This window comes from Haplochromis burtoni, unplaced genomic scaffold (assembly GCF_018398535.1).
Source record: "Haplochromis burtoni strain Fernald_Lab_line unplaced genomic scaffold, NCSU_Asbu1 Contig_65, whole genome shotgun sequence".
In the NCBI taxonomy this organism is placed as follows: Eukaryota; Metazoa; Chordata; class Actinopteri; order Cichliformes; family Cichlidae; genus Haplochromis; species Haplochromis burtoni.
Window position 1 is genome coordinate 2,234,969 of NW_024582426.1, and position 24,555 is coordinate 2,259,523.

The following is a 24,555-nucleotide window of genomic DNA, read 5'->3' on the forward strand; positions in this document are numbered from 1 at the left end:
GTTTCTGTAGAAAAACATAGATGCTGTGTGTTAACTCGCTGTTATCTGTGAATTCTTTCTGACGAGCTGGCCTCTCCTACTTTTTCTCCTCAGGGCTTTGTCATTGAGCTTCTCCTGACGCTGGAGTCTGGCATTGACACACTAGCAGACACAGTGAAAAACTATGATCTCCTCACTGCCTTAGCACAGTAAGTCCTCTCTTTGGTAGTTTTATTATTTTAATGTTCGAATTCTTCTTACTTTAACTAACATCCTGACACATTTTGCAATAGCTGTGTGCAAAATTCTGCCATTTCTTTCCACAGAACCTCCACCCACGACCACTTGTTGGGGGCCAAGTTTGCTGCCAACAGGAAAAGCACAGGCCAGCTGAATATGAACAGTAGTGGTCTGTTACATTATGTCCACACTCGCAGCAACTCTCTTCGAGCCAGCCTGATGATGGGTGAACGAAAAGCTGACAGGCGTCGGAGTAACACCCTGGACATTGCTGACCGACTTGGTGGCAGCTATGCAAACCTGGCTCGCACACGGAGCTTATCATCACTAAGCAGAGGAGGTCCAGGAAGTCCAGGAGGGGACTCTATGCCACCTGTGGACCCTTCAAATCTGATGGCCACGGTATTCTGGATCGCCGTGTCATTGCTCGAGTCAGACTACGAGTTTGAGTACTTGCTGGCTCTGCGACTGCTCAACAAGCTGCTGAGCCAGCTGCCCCTGGATCGTGCGGACAGCCGAGAACGTCTGGAGACTGTCCAAAACAAGCTGAAGTGGTACAACTTCCCTGGTCTGCTGCAACTCTTCCTGAAGGGCTTCACTTCTGCTGCTACTCAGGAGCTAACCATCCACCTGCTCAGTAAGCTCATCAGTGTCTCCAGACAAACACTGGTAGACCCTTCACAAGTAGCAGGTAACTAATGACTTTTTTACAGTTTTAAATCATTTAGTTTTTAAAATCTTTAGTTAGAACTGTGACTTGTTCATAAGCCCATATTGACCCAAGAAAACTCATCCTAGACCAGTTCTATTTATTCGTATTGATTTACATTTTTAAGGTTAGACTTTTACTTCATGCCTGCAGGTTTTCCTCTGAACATCCTGTGCCTCCTGCCGCATCTCATCCAGCACTTTGACAACCCCACTCCTTTCTGTAAGGAGACAGCCGATAAGATCGCCAAAGTGTGTGCGGATGAGAAGTCGGCCACACTGTCTAACCTGGCCCATATGATGAGCCTTTACAGCACACACAGCTACTCCCGCGACTACACCAACTGGATCAACGTGGTCTGTCGTTACCTCCATGATGCCTTTGCAGAGAAAACTTTGAATCTGGTCACTTACTTGGCTGAGGTATATAAGAAAAAGGTCACACTTCTTATGTTGGTCACAGATGGACAAATAACAAATGTATCCATTTCTGTCTCCATCAGCTGCTAGAGAAGGGTCTTCCCAGCATGCAGCAGTCCTTGTTACAGATCATCTATAGCTTGCTGAGTCATATTGACCTGTCAGCAGCTCCTGTCAAACAGTTCAACCTTGAGATCATGAAGATCATTGGCAAATATGTTCAGGTGAGCCTTGACGTCACTGGACAGCCTGACAGACCGACTTTAGGGTTTGGGTCAAAAGAGGAATGCATTATGGAGGTCTCATTGAATTTCTCTTGCTGCTAATTGTAAAGTGTGCGATTATGTCTACTGCTAGTTTGAGGTCTTGCAACAAGAAGCATTTATTTTGTGGGATTTGCTTTTTATCAGACAACATATGCCTGAATGAGAGTTTTATTGCTGGATCAGCCAGGGTCTCCCGTGTGGTTGGCAAGAAAATCACCAAAGCACCAGCCATCCATATGCAGTGTGCCTTATGTTTAGTAAGAGGTGTGTGAGTGTGTGTTTCATACTCAGAACAGCATATTTTCACATTTAGTCTGACGTGAATAAATACTGGGGTGTCCTGCTCTATAAATAGCAGCACAGTTGAGACTAAGAAAGAATAACGTGTGTTTCAGGGTCACTGTAAAGAGGTATTTTGATGCTTTTACACCTATTTATGAAGCCTGTTTTTTCCAGATTTGACCCAGGACTGCCTTAAGCTACTTTTGGCCATCCTAGCTTACTGTCAGTGTTTCCTTTTGTGCATTCCACAAAAGGAAACATTGTATTTGTGCATATTGAGATTTTTAGCATATGTGCACTGATGTGAACTGCAAGCTTTTTGTGTTAAGCCTCCTTTCTCATTCTACCAATATCACTATAAGCCATATGAATAGTAGCTGGTTGGGACCCGAAATGCCCTTTCACATTCATAAATTCCTCAGAAACACCTACACAGCTTGCTTCCTCACAGTGGCTTCGTTATATTTCTGCATTGTTTTTTTTTTTTTTTACAGAGCCCACATTGGAAAGAGGCCCAAAACATTTTGAAGTTGGTTGTATCCCGTTCAGCCAGCCTTGTTGTTCCAGAAGATGTGCAACGCTCCTACAGTTCTGAGTCCTGCAGCTCACCAGAAATTGCCTTCACGCGCATATTCAACAACTCTTCCAAAGAGCTGCCTGGGAAGACTCTGGACTTCCACTTTGACATCTCAGAGGTTGGTGTCCTACTTTCCTTAAGTTTACTATGTTCACCATATTGATTTACCTTTGATTTGATCTCTAATCTGCATTATTTGACTCTATAGACACCAATAATCGGGCATAAATATGGTGATCAGCGTACTGCAGCAGGCAGGAATGGAAAGCCACAGGTGATTGCTGTCACAAGAAGTACCTCCTCTACATCATCTGGATCTAATTCCAATGGGCTGGTCCAAGTAAGCTGGAAGAGGCCACAACTCTCTCAGGTACCTTCTCAGACTGACACAAATCATCCAAACCTTGAGTTTTGAAGCAGCCTCTACTCAAAGTGACACAACACCGGACCTGAGCTATGATCTGTCTTTAACAAGCTTAACGTGCCTAGAAAAGAAGCTCAACTAAATAATTAAATCATGACGATTTATTTTACACACACAGCCATAAAAATAATTACTTTCACTACATGCATACTGGCTAATTTTAAGCAGTTGTAATAGTATTTTGTAAGCAAACAAAAGCCAAACACATGTGAGTCTGATCAGTCTGTTGCTATCATTAACATATTTCACTCTCATTGCGTTGCCTGTAGATGTGAGTTCTGTTTTTGTTAAAAGACCATCTAAAAGAATTTTGACCTGGTCAGCTTGTCATTTTCTCATCTTGCATGTCTTCTTATTACAGAGAAGAACCAGAGAGAGGCTGATGAATGTCCTATCTTTATGCGGTCCAGAATCGGGCATCCCAAAAAATCCATCTGTAAGACTCCTCTCCTACTCTAAAGCTTCAGATAAGGTCTCTGTAAAATCACTGACATGAGCAATGCTTCTGCTTCGAGGCTGTCTTTGTGGTGGTGTTAGAATTGGATTAATTTGGACTTCTGAGATGATGATGGATTGATAAAAATTGTATTTAATTTTCTGACATTCCGTGCAGGTGGTATTCTCATCCAATGAGGACCTGGACTCTGCAGACCAGCAGACCAGTCTTATCCCCACAGTGGAGGAGGCCGTCAGAGAGGAGGAGTTGCAGGGAGAGGATACAGGCAGTGAGCAGCAGTTTGGAGTCTTTAAGGACTTTGACTTCTTAGATGTGGAGCTGGAGGATGCTGAGGTGAGAAAGCACATTCAAATGGCCCCCACCTGTATGAGGGGGGAAAATGATACGTTTCTCATAATAAAAAGGTGGTAATTTAAAGGAACTTATAGCAAGTGGAAAGGGACTGCTCAGAAAGGTTAAAGGTTTTCTAGTTGTATGTAGTGTAGGGAACTTCTGTGCTCTGTTCAGTCACTCTTCATCATTTCTGTTGACCATACTGTAGTAGATGTTTGACAGATTAACATTAATGTCTTGTTTGTTAAGATTGCCTTACTTGTCCTACTACTGTAGTAGAAAACTTTTATGTCCTTCTTAAGTCTACTAACATACATATTCCTTCTCTTCTCTTGCCACAAGGAGCTGCAGGTAAGTCTGAAACCAAGAAAGCTACTGAGATATGTTGTTCTTTTCAGTGCCCTGGTGTCTCCCTTTGTCATCCAGTAAAGTGCAGTACCACCTTTTGATTTCAAATCATCGCTCCTGTTGTTGTGAACCCTTTATAGTTGTAGATCATTGCATCATTTACCATCCCATGGACAAAATTACGTCGTCCGCTCAATCACATGAGTGTCTTATTTTTTTAAGTTGTGTATTTTGCATTTGTGTTGTTCTTTGTTTGCTTGTTTTGTAATATCTAACCCAGATAATATCATTTTTCCCACATTCCTCATTGCCGTTTACTTGGTTGTCCTGCAGGGGGAGAGCATGGACAACTTCAACTGGGGTGTGCGGCGTCGCTCCCTGGAGAGCATGGACAAAGGGGACACGCCGTCTTTGCAGGAGTGCCAATACACGGGCAGCACGCCAAGCCTCAACCTCACCAACCACGAGGACACAGACGAATCGTCTGAGGAGGAGGTATTGAGCGCTAGCCAGATTCTCACCCGCTCTGGCCTTGTAAGTCTCACTCTAATCAGGGTCCCCCACCCAACCCAGCCACCATGCTCCCCACACAGCCCGCTGGCATGGTGTGCGTGTGTGTGTGTGTGTGTGCGCGCGCGCGCGCATACTATGCTGGACCTCCTTCCAGTGCGGACAGGAGCTACACGCTTGCTTCTTCGCTGGTGGTAGAATCCCTTTTTAAATCTCAGCCCACTCCCTCTAGCTTTAAGACCAATGCTTTCATTGTTTCCTAGACCTTTAAATCGATGATTGGTAAGTGCAGTGTAGGACACTTTTTGTAAACTTATTAGAATTTTTTCTGAATAAAAATCTTTACATATAAAATGAATCAAATCTTTAAACCCAGCATGTTTCTTTTGCATTGTTTAACAGTTTGGCTGCCTTTCTTTAACTCTTCTTTGTTTTCTTTGGCTTTCCCAGCAAGGCCTTTATCTACATCTGCTAATTATGCTAATAATTATCGGATGTAGGTCCTCAGTCTAATACAGATGTTTTCTTTCTCTCTTCTTCTGCTCTTCTTGGTCTTGGTAGTGCACGGTGAGAGAATGAGCTTTTGGCTTTAGTGGACATTTGCCCCGAGACTTTGTAGTCATACAATATTACACACTAGAAAAATGAGCATGCAGTATTTCTGTGTTATTTCCCTAGAATTTTGAATGAGCTAACCTGCTCATAAAATTAATTGATGTTATTGATACTAGCATGATCTGATGCCTGAAGCCAATTTTTTTTGAAGATGCAGTAATGACTAAAATGACTAAACATGCTCTGCTTGATAAAGAAACAGGGCTGATGTTGTTGTAAGTTGTCAAAAGTTAATCTGTAGGCGTGTCTGCTTTACTAAGTTTAAAATGTTATTGCTTTATGTTGATGATCTAATTTCGTTTATTATGAAAATACTCAAATGAGATTCTGTTTTAATGCATTTCATAAAGATATTTGGGGATATCTCAGCACATGCAGTGACTTAATTTAAGTTTGCAGTATTACTTTACTGCTTACACTAAATTAACACCACACGTAAATTAACATACATACAGAAACCAGTTGTGCCAAAGCGAGAACTTGTAATCAGCACTAATTCTGGACCTCTGATTAAATAATTCGGTGATTAAATGGGTAGACTAATGTATGAGTAATTGGTAGGATCAGTATTTGAAAAATAAATGTTAAAGTCACTTTATATTTTGTAAATATGGTTATCCCACTGCAAAGTGATTGGTTTTTGGTGGGAAAAATCAATTGGTGGAAATCATATGGGGAAAAATCCTATAGAAAATTGCCTGTTATTATTGTCTTTTATTATTTTTTTGTGAGACAGGTTTTTCAAACTGTTTTATTCCAAAGCTGAAGACCATTATTTTTTGTTTTTTAACAATAATATTTTTCACTGAGTACACACAGAATCTTATAGCCTAAAACGGCCTCTTTCCATGTATTTATACTGTTGCGGAATCAATCAATGTAGAGCAGTGACACAAACCACTGAGGCCCAGAAGAGTGCAGTCAAACGATGAGTTTATTAACACACAGGAGAGGAAAAAATCCGCATATGTCTTCTGACAAAAATACATGTTGTGAACACTTTTAAAGCAGTGAGGTACCCGCCCCTCCTAGGCAAAAATAGGTTAAAGCCGTTAGTTACAGTAAATGGTACATCTTAGATGGCTATAAACAGACATAGAACTTCTCATTTCTATAACAGCTTCCAAACAAGGTAATAACTTCAAGCCTTCAGGTTCTCTGAGGGCTGGTTATTGACTCCGGTCATCTGTTACCAAGTAGACTAAAATGCAGTTAGAAGCTAAATGAATTAAGGCCTCAGGCCTGGCACATTTCTAGATTATATGTGTATTGTAAGCATGTATTGCAGTTATCCTTCTATGCTCTAGTCTTTAAGACCCTCTGTAGACTAAGCAACAACTCTTAATGAGCACAAATACTATGCAATGTGTATGAAGTACTTCTGGCCGTACCTGTAATAAAAGTTAACATAATGGAAGGATCCTCAAATGAACATCTTCAATAAACAACTTTAATGCAATATCAATACTGTGAGAAATATTATTAGATGAAATAATGCTGTAAAGAATGTTATTAATGCAATTATAATGATGCAGATTATATGGCAGCAATAAAAGAATTTCTGTATCTCCACAATACCTCATGATTAAACAAGTCCAGTCGTCTTCTTTCCAAACTCTTTAGGCAACTTCTCAAGACCATTATGTTATTATTGAGGTACCTCTTTGAATGACCTTCCTAAGTAACCGTTGTCCACTTCAGGTTTTGAAATAGTAGGGCTTTAGGCATTAGTACACTTGTAATAAAGGTTTACATCATACTCTATTGTGTTCATACATCCCTCAGCAAAAAAGCCAAACAGTTCATGTTTCTCTTTTCCAGCTCAACAGTGATTCTGCTACGGATGACACTGCATCCAACCATGTGGACTCTTTGCAGCAGTCCCAAGAGTCCTCCAGCAGTGCCATGACGGAGGAGGCAACTGTCCTGCCCACTCTGCCCTCTGCACCCTCCCTCCCTCGACTGGATAGTCCCATGTTGGAGATGACCCACTCAGACAGCACCAGCAGTCAGCTGCCTGAGGTGCGATGAATCAGGAGCAACAATAAACTGTGGTGCTCGGGTGCTTTTTAGCCTGCCTTTTTCTTTTCGTTCATTTCGTATCTGCTTTCGCTGTATTTGTTGGCCTATCTGTCATTTAGACAAACGATCAGCTACCTTTAGGGGGTTTTGGACAGGATGGAGTAAAAGTGCTGGTTCTGAGGGACTGTCTGGCTGCTGTCGGGTTAAGATCTATATATGCGCGTGTGTGTGCATGTTTGTGTTTGCTGCTTCTGCTGCTTCTTGCTCTTTCTTTGTTACTTTGCTCTGCATGGTTGCTGAAGTCTTAACTGTGTAGCTCTTGCAGCCTTAATAGTAGTGGGGCTTGACTGTATGATTTTGGGAATGGTTAAAAAATTAAAGCTCACCTCAGGTCAGCTGTTACTGCTCACCTCACCTACAATAACACAGCAACTGACCCTTCCAACTAAATCCTCCATTTAAAAACTTGTGAAAGAGACACCAGCTCCTTAATCCTCGGCAGATGCATGTGTGAGTATGAGTCCTTTATAAGTGGTGTCTTAGTTTTACAAGTGCAGTTAACTCAAAAGCTAGCCAATGAAATTTGCTATGATATTAACATGCGATAGCTTGCCTTCTGTATTTACTGCTACTGACATTTATCACTTCCACTAACAATGGTAAGTATATCGTTTTGTTCTGATTTGCATTTGCATGTACATGGCATTTTGAAGTTTAACATATTTCAGCTTTATATCCGTATAATATGAATAACCACTAAATTCATTGGTGTGTATAGTGCAAAACAGTTCTCTATCAGGTTCCCCTATCTATCCCTCAGTGACCTCTGTAACTTTTAGGAACACAACCAAGCAAGTGGTCTCAATATCATCCCAAGGACATCTCCCCCATCACAGCCCCAGCTCTTAGTGTAATGAGCTCTAGATAAAACCATCAATAGTCTTGCTCATTCCCTCCGGGATGGCCATGACCACTTCTAAAAGCTTTCTGTAATATAGCTGCTGTCTCTGTGATGTACTGGCTGTCTGCCATGCACAGTATCCCTAATGCACTGGACTTTGAATAATAAAGAAAGGAAAAACAAAAAGGGAAAAAAGCAAAGACCTCTTAATTAGAATACCCCTGTGCCATCTTCAGCATATCAGCACATAGGAACATATCGCTCTCTCCTATTAGCGCGTCTACCAACTATGTATCGGCATGTCCTCCTTTTACATATGAGTCAGTTAGATGCTTGTAATACTAATGTTTTCTATAAATTATGGCCTGGCTTGATGTCTGCCTACAATTTATTACAAAGACTTGGTTCATTTGTTAGGTTGCTAATTCAGTCCATTAGTTGTTTCTGTAGTTATGCAGTTGTCTATAAATCGGTTGTCATGCAGATGTTATGACTCACCACCGATTAATTTAATTCATTTGTGGGCCTGTCACTCCCTGACAGGCGACGTTGCTGTTCTGTTAGCAGTGACGTCAAATTTTCAGTGGCATTTTTGTGATAAATACTGGGTGATCTTTTTTTTTTTTTTTTTTTTTTTTTTTTTAAATAGACATTAGCTTATAACGTGACATCTAGAGCAATTTCAGAGAAACTGAATATTGCAAAAGGTACAAAGTTAAAAGTCCCAGTTGTGTAATTAAAGCTGTGAGCTTTGAGAATAGGCTACAGTGGTCTTAATTCAAGTTTTACGAGAGGCTCAACTGTGAATCTGTGTTTTATGTATCAGTGTTGGCGGCCACTGTTGAAATAAAAATATTATTGTAATGGATGTTTTGTAATGTGAAAGTACCTGCCATGCTGAGCCCCCCTTCTGCTTTGATGTTACAGGATGCTATAAGCATGACGGCGGCTGACGAGCTGAGCAGCAGCGTGAGCGAGGACACGGGGTTTTGCAGCGCCCCCCCTTTGCCCTCTGACCCCCAAGAGATGTGTGACCTCCCAGACTCACGGGACCCTCAGGATGCTCAGGATCACCAGGAGACTCAAGACCCTCAGGAGGACTTGGATCCAGCCCCCCCTCCCCCGCCGGCCATAGACACACCACCAGGGCTCCTTTGTGAGGACGAGTCCCAAACGGTGCTGCCTCTTTGTCTGCCATCAGAGACGAAGCAGGATGCAGATCCAGATCCAGACAGCACCTGTGGGTCTGTGTGGGAAGAAGATGTGACACAGGCGCTGAAAGAGCTGGATGAGCGCTGTGAGGAGGAAGAGGCGGATTTCTCTGGGATGTCCAGGTAGGTGTTTCAGAGTCTTTCTTTGTATTCATACTAGAGATGGACCGATCCGATATTACGTATTGGTATCGGTCCGATACTGACGTAAATTACCGGATCGGATATTGGAGAGAAAAAAAAAATGTAATCTGATCCAAAGTATCACAAAATCACCTCACAAAACACGCTACTTGGCGTAACCCAGCTCGGCGCTTCGGAGCAGTGTATGTCACGTGATAGAGCGGCTGTTGTCTGCGAGACAGACTTCCGAGAGAAGTAAAGCAAGAGTCTTAAGTTCATCTCTGAATGTTTGCATAGTATTTCCACGTTAAGCTTAACAACTGATATATTGAGCCACAGCTGGACTGGCCATCGGAGTTCCATATTAAGGTGAAAAGGAAGCGATTTGTCCCGTACTTCAGCTAGAATTTAAAAAAAATAGGCACAAAGCTGGAGTTATTCTGTCTTTGCTGCGCAGTTGCATCTACTTCTCTCATTCCAACACGTTCTCACTCCCCCTCCCTCTCCGGTTATTACTTCAAACATGAAACTGATCAATGATCAGCTGATCGGCTCTTCTGCCGCAAGTCCCGTCTTTCTTGTTTGTTAACACCCACTTTGCGCTAGAAACAGGAGACCACCGGATAAACAACAGCAGCACGTTTAAGCGTGATAAGCTGTTGTTAGAATTTATTTAATATTACTTTCTAGTATCAGCTGAGGTTTGCTGAAGCCACAGCTGTAAAAGCTGCTGGTCATGATATCCATTTGGATATGTGGTGAGAGGGAAACACGTATATGAAACCAGGAGACGTCCTTACTGAATCATCAGAGCTGAAAAGGTGATGGAGAAACAGGTTTAACTTTTAGGTGACATGAATGAGTTGAAGGGAAGTTATGAACTGTTTCTGAGAGACAAATAACACCAGGATCCTTTTCTAAGTAGCTTACGGCTGGTAACTGTGCAGGTGCGGATATAGCAAAGTTTTATCGCGGGCCAGGTAGGGCATTAACTGGGAAAGGGGGGCACAAAGAAATATCTGTTGAAGAAAGATGTTGAATCTCTTTAATTATTGTAGAAAAATAATTGATTTCTGTGCATTTGTTTTACACTTGAATTAAATTAAAGTTGATTACATCGATTAAGGGCGGGGGGTGGTTCCCTTAATATTTTTGCTGGGAGTTGGCAACCCTCTTAGTTAGGTAGGTAAGTACTCTTTAAAATACCAGAATAGGGAGGATGGTATAGGTTTAAATTTATTAGATTGATCAGTGTTGCTAAACTATAAAATGTTTTGGGTGGAGTGTATTTTTTGCATACAGGTATAACAGAATAGCTTCAGTCTCTTGTTTTTTAAAACTTGAGTATGAACTTATACAAAATGCAGCAAGATATTTATAAAAAACAGTTTTATTGATTACAAAATAAGCTATATCGGATTCATATCGGTATCAGCAGATATCCAAATTAATGATATTGTATCGGACATTAAAAAGTTGTATCGTGCCATCTCTAATTCATACCACTGTATTAAAGAATTTGAGAAGATCTGAGAAAATGCTGGATGACTTTTGTGCCAGTTTTGCCAGTATCATGTAAATCACCTTTTACCTGAAACCCAAATAGCAAATATTGATCGATAAGAGACATTTAGACATGCAAAGACATGCAGTTTTAATTTCCTTTTGTGTTTGAATAAATGGTGGAATTTATACCAATTTGCTGAGCAACTGACTGATAGCTCATCAAGTCATTGTACAGTTGGTTTTATTTTAATTTCACACAGTCTAAAAATCTTTAATTTTTAGATGGTTTTTACAAATGACCTTTTACTAATAAGTAATGGAACGGTCCATTTAAGAAGACTGTGTCAGACAGCTCCCATTTAAAAATGTATTAAAGTAAAACAGCTGACCTTTCATTTTAATTGTAGACTAGTTTAGGTGTGGCTGAAGAAGATATGGACTAATCTACAGTGCATGACTAATCTAACTTCTTTGACATGATTTAGATGGTGTGATAGCTAATTTCTTTCTTGGCCTGGCCTATCAGAACTATGCGTGTGTTGGCAGGCTTCAGTTCATTCCTAACACTTCAAGGTGGGCCAAATCTGATTGGAGGACAGTTGTAAAGTCAGGGCTTTAAACTGCTCTAAAGCAATATTAAGAAGCACTGCTGAACAAACTAGAAAATAGAGACTCACTCGCCTCCATGTGTAACTGTACTGAAGTTCTTTCAATTAACAGAGACACGCATGCATGGAAAGCAATTGTGTGAGTAGCTTAGAGTGACTGAAAACAGCAGGACACTAACCAGTTAGTGTAGGTGTCTGTGCATGAGGATTTATGTGAGTGGGAGAGAGTAAAATGAAACAACTCGGCAACGTTTTACCTCAGTGGGTTGGGAGCTGGCTCTGCTTGCAATACTGTGTGCGTGCGTGCGTGCGTGCGTGCGTGCGTGTGTGTGTGAGTCAGTATGTGTAAATGCCTAGCTTGTATAGACCTCTCTGCAGTCCTGTGTGGGATGAGTGCAGTGCGCTAGTGCTGCTAACAGTGGAGCTGCAGACGAGGGGAGAGAGTACGGGAAAGAGAAGCGGTAGTTAGGATGAGGACAGAGACAGTGTCCGTTGCAGCGCTCGGCAGCGCAGGCTTTAGATACTTATATTCTGTCTGCTTCTTCAGGCTGTTTGGTCCCACAGGCCTGTGAGTATCTGTGTGCGTGCGTCTGTGTGTGTGAGAGAGCGAGAGAGAGACAGACACGTCTGTGTAATGCTAAAATGCTAATCGCTGTTATTGTGAGAGCACTGCAGCAGATTTTAGCTCTCGTTGCACTGCAGCAGAATTTTCAGTGAGGGAGGCAGAGATGCAGCAATGTGAGGTTGTTTACTTGCTGCGAGTGACGACATGCGCGTGTGTATGTTTACTTTTGTCCTTCAGTGAAAGGGGGGGGGGGGGGGGGGGGGGTGGTATAACATGTCTGACTGCTTATTGGCCCCCGTGTGTGTTTTAGCCAAGATGAAGGTGACGCAGACGGCTTCCCAGAGATTCAGGCCTCTCCACCCCCTTCGCCCTTCCTCTCTGCCATCCTGGCTGCATTCCAGCCAGTTGCCTATGACAATGACGAGGATGCTTGGCGTTGCCATGTCAACCAGATGTTGTCAGACACAGATGGGTCCTCGGCTGTTTATACTTTCCACGTGTTTTCCCGACTCTTTCAGGTAAATGTGTACCACATTTTTTTGGGGGTTTTTTATGTTCTTGCAGTTTTGACTGATAGGACTGCTCCTTATCTGTTGCATCTTGTGTACAAGTAAGCTTATTTCCGAATGATCTTACTTTGTTTTCTTTTTTGTGTGTGTGTTTTTCCAGAGTATTCAGAGAAAGTTTGGCTCCATTACACATGCATCTGTTCGCTTTCTCGGGGAAAGGCTCCAACGAATGGGTAATCAGTTCCTTAGCTCCTTGGAAGTCATGACGTCTCGCTCGCAGTGTCCCACTGTGTTGCTGGATGCAGAGACGGTGAGGCTGGCCCGCATGCTTGTCTGTAGTCATTCTGATGCATCTGATAAAGCGAGACTCCAGTAATGCTGTAGCAGTTACACGGCTGGATTATTTTATATAAATGGTTTATGTCGTGCTGAGTGTGTGTGTGTCCTGGTATAGATATTTTTGTGTAGTTTGTGTTATGCCCAGTTTATTTATGATAAAAATGAGAAGGGAAGTCAACACAGCAGAAAAATATCTAATCTAATTTTTATGTACAACAAGTGAAAGAAGAATAGGTACCATATTAAAACTGGCTGTGGCTTAAATTTGTGGTAACGGCAACACAGTCAAAGCAAATGAAAACCAATTTGTCATTCAGGAGAGACCAGCTAACACTAACACGAGGCCTTGGGGCCATTATGTGTATGTTGTGGATGTTTTTGTGGCTTAATATGTGTGGTGTCCTGTGTTGTTGTAGCTGGTCTCTTGTGGACTGTTGGAGACTCTGAAGTTTAGTGTGCTGGAGTTACAGGAACACTTGGACACCTACAACGCCAAGAGAGAAGCAGCAGAGCGTGTAAGCCATCTTTATCTTTCTCCACATCCACATCTCTGCCTCTTTATCCTCTTTGAACCTTTTCCCACCAGACATGTTGTTTCACATCCTCTTTATTTTTAAAACACGTAAAGTGGTTTTCATCTCTATGCAGTTTCACTGCAAAAAGCCAGGAGAACATAAAGACGAGTAGCTGATGTTGCACACGATAAGCCCAGTCTGTCTCATCAGCAGCTGCAGACACTGAATCAGTGTTCAGTATGAGTACATTCAGCTGCCGTTAGTGTCTGCATCACCAGTGAGAAACCATGCTGAAGGGATAAAAATAACCCTCAGCTCTCCTAAATCAGTTACAGAAGGCCAGGCGGGAGAAGCTGTGAGGGGTTGGAGCTGGGAGGAAAGGGGAGGGGAAAAAAAGAGATGAGATTGCAGAGAGCTCTGGGATGCAGGGGCGCTAATTGAATGAGACGGCAATGTTCCCTGGAGGGCTAGATACTCTGGATGCTCTGGAACAGGCCTTCTTTAATTCGCTAAATACAACGCACTTATTAAATCTCCTCCTTTTATTATGTACACACACACACATGTAGATGCATATGTCCATGGGGTAAAAAAAAAAGCCTTGTAAATGCCTCTGTTTCCAAGTTTCTCTCCTTCCTCTAAGCCTTTTATGTTTTTCTCTCCTGTTTTGTCTCCTGCCTGTTTACGCAGTGGCTCGAGAACTGCAGGAAAACATTCGGGGACAAAGACAGCAGCCAGCGACCCAATACTCATGCACAGGTAGGGATGAACACTTTTACTTTACAATGCATGAATTTGTTTGTCATACTTATTGACCGGTTTGACTTTTGAAAGTGTTGCACTGCAGCTGAATCGGTAACATCCAACTGAAATTACACAGCATTACAGACATTAGAGACATTAACGAAGTGTCGTCAAGCCAGTCAAAGCGCATCTCTTTAAGAAAACCATGTTGGTTTAAAAGAAGCGAGAACCTGCACCAGCTTTCCTGCGGATACAGGATAATGTTACAAGTTACTTATTAGTAAAAATGCAATGATAAATGTATTTATCAATGAAACATGTACACAAAGTAGAACATTTAGCTATGAGCTAAACAGTTACTGTCAGCAGTGCACTAAGGGATTTATGTACGAGCATGCTTTGGTTGCATGTGAGTAAACAATGTAAAGAGAAAAGGCGGCATCACATTTCCTTAAATGCCTTTGATAACCATGAACATGTAAAGATGATTGAAGATTTAGCTTTTTATTCACTTATTTTATCTCCGTTAAGGAAATTCAATTTTTGGCCCGCATATCCGCTAATTATACCAGTTGTTGTTCTCACAGCGCGAAGAAAGCATACCAGCTAATCATTTTGAGTCAAACCATGATTACAAAACGTAGGTTCATATCAAACCCAAGACGTTAATGTGCCATTACGCTAATTAGGTCTTCAGCTGCAGCATATTAAATGCATGTGAATGTATCAGTACAGTCATTTAGGTTTCAATGACCTTTAATTCCTCAATACCACAAAAGGACACTTTTGAAGGAAGTTTGATGTAATCACGAGTTGTTAATGATTACCTTAAATTGTACTTACTGATAATAATTAGCTTAATGAATAATTAAGAACTTCTGTAACAGCCTCTCTATGCAGTTTATTCAAACATTTTCCAGTCATTCTGTTTATTTGGTGGTAAACTGAGATTATGTTTGATCTTTCATGTAACTAGTGCCGTAGTTTTATATATGTGGCGCCAAATCAAAATAGCAGTTGTTTTAAGGGGCTCTATATATTGCAAGGTAAACACACTCTACAATTATAGAGACAAAGCCCTAACAATCAGACTGCGCCCTATGAGCAGCTCTTGGCGACAGTGGGAAGGAAAAACAAAGCTATATCTTACATAAGGTTTACATTACACTCATGAAAGATCGACGGTTCAATTTAGCGTACTCCTCATGCAGGTAAATCTAAGGTTTGCATCCTGAACGACATCCGGGATAAAATCTGTGCCAAATCAAACATGCAGGTTCATCTTCTGTGGGGACCACTTGAGATATAGGGGAACAGCTTTTCTTTTATTGTGAAAGGCAAGCAGAGGAAAAAAATTCTTTAAGTAACATTTCTGTACTGCTGTGGCAGTGGCGCTGTCAGCTGCCAGTTAAACACAAACCCTGAGGGCAAGAAGTGTTTTTAACAATTTGCCAGCAACCATTTTTATAGCTTTGGGTGATAAACATGTTAACAGTAGATTTAAAGAAGATGTGTAAATAATTTTTGTCTTCAACAACATAATTGCAACTGTGACTTCAGATGGACTTTTTTAGACTTTTTTCCCCAATTCAAAAATGTAAGATTTAAGACAAAGTTTGTACCCTTGATGTATTTGCATGATCTCTCACTGCACGTCTTAGTCTGTAGGTTTCTCTTACACCGAGCTCCTTGGACAGATCTGCGGAGCTCCCTCTGTGTTTGACATTCACACAGATGTTACCTTGGTTTAAACTGACGCTCTGTTTTCAATCAGAAGTATCCAGAGGTCTTTCACTGCCTCCTCCTTCCTCTCTGCGTAGCCACCACGCCACCGCGTCTTTTCTGCCCGTCATCGCACATGCTGTTGTTCACCTTTTCAGAATAAGGGTTTCTGTTACTGCTGACGTGAGCTCACATTATCTGACCCGTGTGAAGGGAAGATGATAAAGCACTGCTCCTGCTCGTCAGGTCACTGTGTCTCAGCTGTCATGTTAAAGCTCACTAATTCTTGGTCTTTCTCTCCTTCTGTTTTGTTTGTTTGTTTGTGTGTGTGACCTGCTCACCTTCTTGCTTAGCAAATGGAAAATCTAGCAGTAAGTGGTTCTCATATTATAGACTTAAATAATGCTGCCAACCGGACAAAACACTGACATCTCATCTTTCTGTGCAGAAACAGACTGTGTTCTACCCCCACCTATTTCTCTGTCTATGTTTCTGCTTGATTGGTCATGTAACCCAGCTCAACCTCTTCATCCACCCACCCAATCATAACGTACCGTGTTATCCTGTTTGCATTTTTTTCTGTTTGCTTGTTGCACTGATTGTGTCTGCAGATAAATTCATCTGTCTACGTGTATTCAGTGTAGAGTTGCCACCTGATTTCAGAGGGGCTGCTCCGTTATCAGTAGGATATGATGGCTAGAGAGTCCAGTGTTGTTAGGTTTGAATTCACTTTCATTTTGCATGATTCCATTGTTCCATTCCCATTTGTTCAAATCATTTTCTCCCATTTCCTCCGAGATTAGGGGCTTAACTTTTAGTTTTCCCACACCTCACTCATCAATTCTACATGCTGAGGGATCAATGAGATGATGCCCTAGGTTTTCTAATTTAAGATTTCACCACTACTTCTAGCAGTAGGGTCATTCCATGAAATATCAGCCAGTATTTCCCATCTGACCCCATCAGAAGCAGCTGATTTCTTTTTTTTGTTTGGTATCTGAAGCTATGCAGTATGTACCTGCACGCTATGACATTTTTCAACCCATCTCCATGTACTTCATAGTGTGCAGGTAAAATTTTGCATCCCTTCATTAAATAAGCTAAAGTTAATATAATAAATAAAATCATCTAATTCTGCTGACTCAGGTCAGGTGGGACCAAATTTTCCAATTTGGGTTATTTTATTTGGGACGACCCTATAGTAGACTCACCATGGTCCAAACCAAATGGCCATCCGTGTTAACTTTTTCATCTCTTCCTCTAACCCAGGATACCCATCTGTCTAATCATGTGATCAGAGTGATTCAGTGCAGATTAGATCATCGCTTTGCTGAGATGTGACAGTGTGTTTTTCTGTCTTCTGTCTCTGTAGGAGCTCGAGTTATGTCGGAGGCTCTACAAATTGCACTTTCAGCTGCTGCTGCTGTTCCAGGCCTACTGCAAGCTCATCAGCAGGGTGGACACCATCAAGAGAGAGGCCGAGGTGAGAGACACAAGGTTTAGCGTCTGCTGAGTTAAAAGTTTGTCTGTGCGTTGTTATATAATCCATTTTGGGGGGTTATTCCATAGTTGGAGGAACTAGCTGCTGCTACTGAGGTTCAGCAAAATTAAGAGGCTCTGGTGAAAAGTGACGTTCAATTTAAAGCTTTTCAGCTTTGTTGTGTGGTTACACTTTTATAGATGGAGAACGTAAAGACTTGCTTGTTCAATTTTAGGGTTTGTTTGTTTTTCATTTAGATTCTTGTAGTGCTGTCAGCGTCAATCTCATTAAAATTACGTTAACGCCATAACTGAATTAACGGAGAATTGCCGCGTTAATGCGGTTATGGCGTTAACGTCAATTTAATGAGATTAACGCTGACAGTGCTAGTTTCTTGTCAAATCCACAGGGAACCACTGCAAAACAGTATACCTTAAAATGTATGATAGTTTTCCTTGTTTCAGTAACACTAGAGAAAAAATACATTTAAAACTTAAAATATATATAAAGAGAGCTGGAGTCAGAAAATGCAATGAAAAATGTGCAAAACAAAGGAACACAATTTGATTGGATAATTATTTTCCTTTACCCACGGGATCGATAAACAGGCTTTACTAAATCTGTATTGCAGTCCATCCTTCTCTGAGCTGCATCTTAATTGTGCTTTAATTTAATTTAGACATTTAATAAAATTAAATTATTTCCCGTACTGAGCGCTGAGGTCAGCTAGTCCAGGTAATATTTAGTCTGGGTTCATTTCGTTCACCTCCCGAGGAAGATCTGCTTGTGTTATTTGGTGCTGTGACAATAATCCTCCTTTGTCTCCGTTTCTAAGGTTACCAACATGTCCGACGAGCTCACTATCTTAGAGAGCTGCCTGAAGGAGGCGGAAACAGGAAATGATGGTCAGGAGGATGTGTGCATGCCAGACAATGCCCAGACGAACACCGAGACAGCCATACAGTCACTGATTGAAACCCTGAGAGCCAGAGACTTCAGCTCTGCTCTCACACAAGTCAAAATCTTCAGGTAAGATAAACACTACAGTCAAACAAATCAGTGGCTTTAATCGGTGACATAACAAGGCAATACAGTGATTAAGCCTCCTGTCTAAAAGGCCCAGTCAAACATTATTTAACAAGTAAAAAGTTGTTATTTTTAATGCACTCTGATTCCTGGCTGTTTCATTCCAGTCTCGTGCTTCATGTCATTGCGCTTAAGGGCTCGAGTTACTAACTGATCCTCACGGGTTCACTCAGACACAGCATCCGTTCAGTTTGGTTACTACAACATGGAAGACAGCTGCAAGTTTGCTCCAGAAAAACATTTTTTGTTAACATAATAAGGATGTTCTTTGGCACTGTCACATATTTTAATATTGCGATTTTTGGATGCTGCAGATTAAGTTCGGACTAGGACATCCAGCATGATCATTTCAAGTAAGAAGCCCAGATATAAGATAAAAGGAGGTTAAAATGCACTCCTGTTTCTATCGCATATCATTACTGAAATGTTCAGAGGCAGAAGCTCCTTTGACTTGGCAGGCCTGCTTGCGATGCTTCTTGGCAGTTATTTTGAAGATCCCATCTAAATGATGAGATGGGATGTTCACTGGGATATGAAAGCAGTACGTGTAGACTCACCAGTCACACAGTAAACAGTCGTGAAACCTTTGGCTCGCTGCCTGGTGATGAGGCATGAGTCTGTGAAGATGAGGGACTGTGCATAAAAATAACTGCTACACCCCCTTGAAATAAAGTTGCTAACAAAAACTGTGCAATGGTACACACCTGTAGCATTACCTAAACAATGAGTGCCTAGAATTTAATACTGTGTTCTTTCTAAAGCTCAGTGAACTACTGCCCAACATCGCCCAAAGTGCATTTGTTCACAGACCTGAACATGTTTTCAGAGGAGTCGACTAACAAACCCAAAGCACCTCAGGAAAACCGTTTATCCAGCAGCTAAGAATGTGTTCGGTACAATCCCCTTTTCTTCACATCTCTTCTTCATCTCCAGATCTCTGTGGCCCAACGACATCTTCGGCAACGAGACGGACAACGCGGTCCAGACTCTTCTACACATTTACTTCCGTCACCAGACGCTGGGTCAGACAGGCTGCTTGGCGGTCGTAGGCCCCAGCAGAGACCTGTCTCAGGCTAGCAGCCGCCTCATGGAGCTCAACCTGCAGATCCGTGAGGCTCTGAGTCAGGCGCAGACCTGCCAGACCCACACCGACATAGTCAGCACCGGACTGTAAGCCTGAGGCACTGCAGGCTGGACTAGACTGGACAAAAACACCCCTCTCCTCTACACCTCCCCTCAGCTGGAGTGTAGACGGTGAGGGGCGGAGGACAAGAGAGACTCCACCTATAAAGGGCTAAAGGATGCGTGGGAATAACTGTGACTCTTAATATATATTATTACATGTATGAATGCTTAAAGCTAATATCTTTTCCCAGACTAAGCCAACTCGCAAAATTCAGTTGCAATAAGTCATGTGGTGGCGTGCCTGGGAAAGAATAAGAGAGGGCGCTGTGGGACGATAACTTTTTTTGTTGTTGTTGTTGTTATTTGTTTTTCTCTTTTCGCTGGATCTGATCCGAGGGGCCCCGTCGTACCGAACGGATGCGCTCCTCGGGGTCTGGACTGGGAGTCGGCGTCGAAGCCTGGGAGGCAGTCCAGAGGAGGTGTCGTATGTGTGAGGACGCACCATCAAGATTCATAAGCAAACTCAGAAAGTCTTTGAGAAACCGAATAGTTTTCAAACGCATGCTGAAAGAGAAAAAGCACTGCAAGAATATTTTTTTGAGAAATGTATTTTTTATTAGAGCTAACATCCTAGGTTGTAAATGTTAGGATATTTAACATGTTAACCCTGTGGGAGACGTTTACCTTCAGGGAGTGTACAAAGAGAAATATATCTGTTTATTGATCTGCTCTGAGAGGAGAGTCCCCTTCAACAGGTCTTCACGCAAAACTCACTCTTTAACCAAATAAGTAGATGCCTTTAGAGACTCTTGACTGTGTGATTATATATTGGATATTCTGGTATACGCTCACACACAAAAATGCATATAATTGCACACAAGTGCGGACTGGCTACAGCTCATTATGGAAACATAACTTATTTTACTCTGTATATATTTTAGAAAATGTATAGTGTAAAACCAGTATTTTTTTTTTTTCCCCTTGTACTTTTGTGTAATGCACTGTTCATCCGATTAGGATGTCTGTATAAAGCTAATGTGATGAGAAAGCCAGAAACAGGTTTGAGTCATTAATGGTCCGCTCCACCTTTAGTCATCCAATCATACAAATTTCCCAAAGGCTGCCTTGGTTGGTGGTTGTGGTTTCAAAAGAGGGAAGCGATGCTCGTTTGGGACAAGCCACCCGTCCGCCTTTGGCGGCGATGGAATGGGAGATCAAAACAAGCCTCCATCTCCTCTGCTGGACCCCACCAACCCAGCCAAGCCCCACATACATATGCATTCCTTGTCTCCACTGTGATCTTTTTGTTAGCAGCGTAGGCTCTGCTTAAAGCCTTACGAGGGAGGAGATGAGGTTTGAATCTGTCCATGTAGGTCGATCATGTTGCAAAGCGGCGCTCATCCACTGCTGCGTTTTGATCCTGTTTATTTATTTTCTGAGGGGAAGCGGGTGTCTGTACTCTCACAATGCCCCTACTTGCTGCTGTGACTGCAGGACATGAACCGTTATCTGAATGCTTCTTGGACAGCTTGTCATGGCACATTGTAACAGTCACTGTACTCATTCCTCAGAGCTTCTCTTTTTCTCCTCCTGCTTGTCTGGTACATATGAATGCTGTTCTTATTTAATGATTATTTACCTGGAAGATATTTTAATGTAGAGCTGCATTATACATTTTTTCCTTGTTCACTCATACCAGCCTTTTCTGGATCAATAAAAACCTTACAGAATGATCTTGATCTTCAGTTATTAAAATTGAAAGCACCATCTCCATGTGTTTTTTTTCTTGGACTCTGCCAGACTCACTGTAAGATGTCACTGTAAGTTTAAAAAAAATATACTAATTTATCTTAAAAAACCAGATAGCCAGACATTTCTTCCTGTTAAATGGGAGTTTTTCCTTCCCACTGTTGCCAAAGTGCTTGCTCATAGGGGGTCATATAATTGTTGGGTTTTTATTTGTACAGTAGATCCTACAATAATAGATACAATATAAAGTACCTTGAGGCAACTGTTGTGATTTGGTGCTATATAAATAATATTGAATTGAAATGCTGCATGGGCACACCCCCATCTGCTTACCAGTGTGGAGGTTTTAAAAAAAAAAAAAAAGCCACATTCCCAAATCCACAGGGGCGTCTGTAGCTCCGGAGGTAGATGGTTCTCCTGTCCCAGACACTGAAACCCAGATTCCCTGTGGTGCAAGTGTGTATTAGAAAGCACTTAAGACACTGGGTAAAGTGGTGAAGGGTTTTAGTAAAAATCCCTGTACATATGAACTCTGACACAATAGAGAAGGAAAATTGTGTTGGAAACCCAACGCCTGAGCTTTTGGCTCAAATGATATATGAAACAAAACCATTTAAATCCAATCTGTGCTCTTTGGCTCTGTATGGTCTCATCACTCAAAAGTCATAGCAATAGCCAGAGTGAGTATTCATAGCTACCAGTGACCGTTTGGCTAACAGATCTGCAAACAATTACGAAGGAATGGGTAGGATACACTGATATTCAGAACAGCAGATTTATTTATTTTTAAATCCAAGTGTTTAGTCTTCGACCCACCAGTTTCAGTGTCTTTGGTGCCACGGCAACCTAGTTTCCAATAATTTGATGTCAGTCTTAGTTTATTGCACATGTTCAGGTTTATGTCAGCCTGATTTTAGACAACAGGATTCTCCAAGGTGCTGCATTTCAGTTGAGATCAGTGACAGTTTAAGTGAGCATGCTTACAGACAGAATGCAAGCTAGCCATTTATTACATCGTAAAGCACATGCGGTGCTTCAGTTTCATCAACACAAAGAGAACTGGTGTGAAATAAAGTACAGAAACATCAAAAATACATTTTGCATCCAAGATGCCATCGTTGCACCAGCAGTGGGTTCAAGATGCCCCCCCACGTACAAGTTGTGCCAGCATACTGAGGACAGTTCAGTCGAGACGCTCCTTAGATGATGTACTTGAAGCTGAATGTGCTGTCGCAAGAGAGCCGCTTGCCTTTGCATCTGCCGCACAAATCCTGTCTGTGGGGTCGTTTGGGATCGACGTGTCGTTGTGTTACTGCACAGGAACAGCGTGCTTTGTTGCAAGTCTGAGGAGAGAGGAAGCGTTAAGTGGAGACTAACAAGCCATTCAAAATCCACACAGACCGATTAGGACTTACATGACACGTGATGTCCTCGACACGGTATGGGTTGTATTCCTTTTGGCATTTTCTACAAAACTGTTTGAAGTAAACCTGCAAGATAAGCAGAGGACTCAGATACTTTCTAGGCAGCAGGTCTCTGGAAGTCAGTCCTTGTTGCACTGAGGACTTCCTATGGTGGACTCTTGATAAAGCACATTTCATCTTTGGAGGACCTTAAACAGAGCTGCTCACCTTGTTGGTGCCCTGAACACACCACACATAGGCACTCTCCCATCGCAGATTGCAGTCTCTGCAGTGATAATATCCATATTTCTGTTCCAGAAACTGAAGGACAAAAACCAAAATTATTCAATGAAATCATTAGAAGGAATCCATCCAAAAATAAACCATCCACATATGTTGTTTGAGAGGAGAACAATCCGAGTAGCCATGATCATGACACTTGCAAAGGGGGGCTAAACAAATACTTTGAGTTGATTGTTAATTAGCAAATTAACTGAAACAGATTAAACTTTATAGGTAGCACACTGACAAAATTAGAAGCATATCTTCTGGATGATGTTCTAAACAAAAATTTGCCAATACTTTTGTTTGAAGACGGGTTTTAGTGCCATTTTCGCACTTATTTGGGACAATACTACAGCTTCCAAACTGGACGTTCAGTTCTGAAAGAAAAAGGAAATGCGCCAACCCATGTCCTTGAATGGGTCATTTAATATACAAGGCAATTTCCAAGCAGTTGTGGCGCAAACGTTCTTCGAAAAACTGCCAAGTATGAACCTCCCGGTGCGTGATTAACTCACCTGGAACCGCACACGCGCTTTGCCCTTCGAGTCCTCCGCAGTTGGCTGCGCATCCTCACTCCTGGCCAGCTGTTTGGACTTGAGCTTTTTGCTCTGCTCTGGTTGCTTTGCGGTCTTTTCATCCCCACCAGCCTGGCTGTCTTCGTCCTTCCCCTCGGTGTCCTCGGAGGGCTCGGGCGGCTCACCCGGGGGCTCACCGGTCTGCACAGTCTCACTGGAGGTTTCCTTATTGTTGTTATTTTCATCGACCAGGAAGGAGGTGACGCTCCTGTATGCTATCGGGGAGTAGACGGCGAGGGTGCGGGGGTAACGCACACCGCCCGTCCCTTTTGGGCTGTCGGGCGTCGCTGGCTCCTGCTTCCTTTTGCGCTGGAAGTCCCGCTTCATGGCCAGAAGGGTGCGCGGGCCAATGGAGCACTGCACCGAAGCGTCCTTCTTCGGGTTGACCTGCACTGCCACATCCTTGGTGTTCGCCTTCCTGAGCCTCGGGGTGAGTTTGGGGTTGATTTGGGACAAGATGGACTTCAGCTGTGCGCGCTGGTGGTTGTTGAAGGCGTCAGAAGAGTCTCCATAGTGGGAGAAGTAACTTTTGTATTTCCACCCCGCGTCTTTAGGCCGGGGGTATCTGCCCATGTAAGGATTGTAAGAAGAATAGAAGTAGGCGTCCACTGGCTCGTCACCATATGTTGCCATGTTTGTTCAACCGGCCGAGGCTTTGCTGTAACTAGTTAAATAGAGTGGAGCTCTCCATTAGACCTAATTAAGATCAGGTGTAGGACGTCTCATTACAAGAAAGGAGGGGAAAGTAGACACGTGACAGAGGTGTGCCTGTTTTGTGTTTATACGTCTTTAATTGGCACAATTTTTACAGTACAATTAAGATCAGACTGTAGAGCACAGGTAAGCTAAAGTTTTGGCACAGGTTTGTTGGGAAATCTGCACATGAATCAGTCTGATGTGTTTTTAAAATGGCTTTTAGTCTCTCTTA

The 24,555-nt window shown here is 42.2% G+C and overlaps 2 protein-coding genes across 16 annotated transcripts in view; one reads left to right on the forward strand and one right to left on the reverse strand.

The window, feature by feature from the left end:
* Positions 1 to 21,384, forward strand: part of fryl (furry homolog, like) — a 75,773-nt gene extending 54,389 nt beyond the window's left edge. For 7 of the 15 annotated variants that reach the window (XM_005923336.3, XM_042221399.1, XM_005923328.3 and 4 more), the window contains 20 exons: positions 94 to 188; positions 306 to 910; positions 1,082 to 1,350; positions 1,431 to 1,571; positions 2,390 to 2,590; positions 2,681 to 2,842; positions 3,258 to 3,368; positions 3,510 to 3,686; positions 4,029 to 4,037; positions 4,368 to 4,568; positions 6,981 to 7,181; positions 9,010 to 9,416; positions 12,406 to 12,613; positions 12,765 to 12,914; positions 13,360 to 13,458; positions 14,149 to 14,217; positions 16,278 to 16,295; positions 17,297 to 17,407; positions 18,240 to 18,433; positions 19,424 to 21,384. In XM_005923336.3, the coding sequence (XP_005923398.1) occupies positions 94 to 188; positions 306 to 910; positions 1,082 to 1,350; positions 1,431 to 1,571; positions 2,390 to 2,590; positions 2,681 to 2,842; positions 3,258 to 3,368; positions 3,510 to 3,686; positions 4,029 to 4,037; positions 4,368 to 4,568; positions 6,981 to 7,181; positions 9,010 to 9,416; positions 12,406 to 12,613; positions 12,765 to 12,914; positions 13,360 to 13,458; positions 14,149 to 14,217; positions 16,278 to 16,295; positions 17,297 to 17,407; positions 18,240 to 18,433; positions 19,424 to 19,664 (3,669 nt within the window). In that variant the 3' untranslated portion in view covers positions 19,665 to 21,384. Of the gene's footprint in view, positions 1 to 93; positions 189 to 305; positions 911 to 1,081; positions 1,351 to 1,430; positions 1,572 to 2,389; positions 2,591 to 2,680; positions 2,843 to 3,257; positions 3,369 to 3,509; positions 3,687 to 4,028; positions 4,038 to 4,367; positions 4,569 to 5,105; positions 5,112 to 6,980; positions 7,182 to 9,009; positions 9,417 to 12,405; positions 12,614 to 12,764; positions 12,915 to 13,359; positions 13,459 to 14,148; positions 14,218 to 16,277; positions 16,296 to 17,296; positions 17,408 to 18,239; positions 18,434 to 19,423 lie in introns of all 15 variants that reach the window. The other 8 variants (XM_014333889.2, XM_014333892.2, XM_042221398.1 and 5 more) reach the window with 7 other exon arrangements.
* A 518-nt stretch (positions 21,385 to 21,902) lies between these two features.
* Positions 21,903 to 24,291, reverse strand: zar1 (zygote arrest 1). Its single transcript, XM_005923338.3, has 4 exons — positions 23,568 to 24,291; positions 22,996 to 23,088; positions 22,780 to 22,854; positions 21,903 to 22,707 (listed from the first exon to the last, which is right to left on the reverse strand). The coding sequence occupies exons 1-4, from the start codon at positions 24,258 to 24,260 to the stop codon at positions 22,564 to 22,566; spliced, it is 1,005 nt and encodes a 334-aa protein (XP_005923400.1). The 5' UTR covers positions 24,261 to 24,291; the 3' UTR covers positions 21,903 to 22,563.
* Positions 24,292 to 24,555: the final 264 nt, after the last annotated feature.

Bases quoted from the DNA above. Each gene is read 5' to 3' on its own strand.
- zar1 (XM_005923338.3), bottom strand. From the start codon at position 24,260: ATGGCAACATATGGTGACGAGCCAGTGGACGCCTACTTCTATTCTTCT. The intron at 22,855-22,995 runs GTGAGCAGCTCT...CTTATCTTGCAG, and splicing joins GTGTTCAGGGCACCAACAAG to GTTTACTTCAAACAGTTTTG. The intron at 22,708-22,779 runs GTAAGTCCTAAT...CTCTCTCCTCAG, and splicing joins TCGAGGACATCACGTGTCAT to ACTTGCAACAAAGCACGCTG.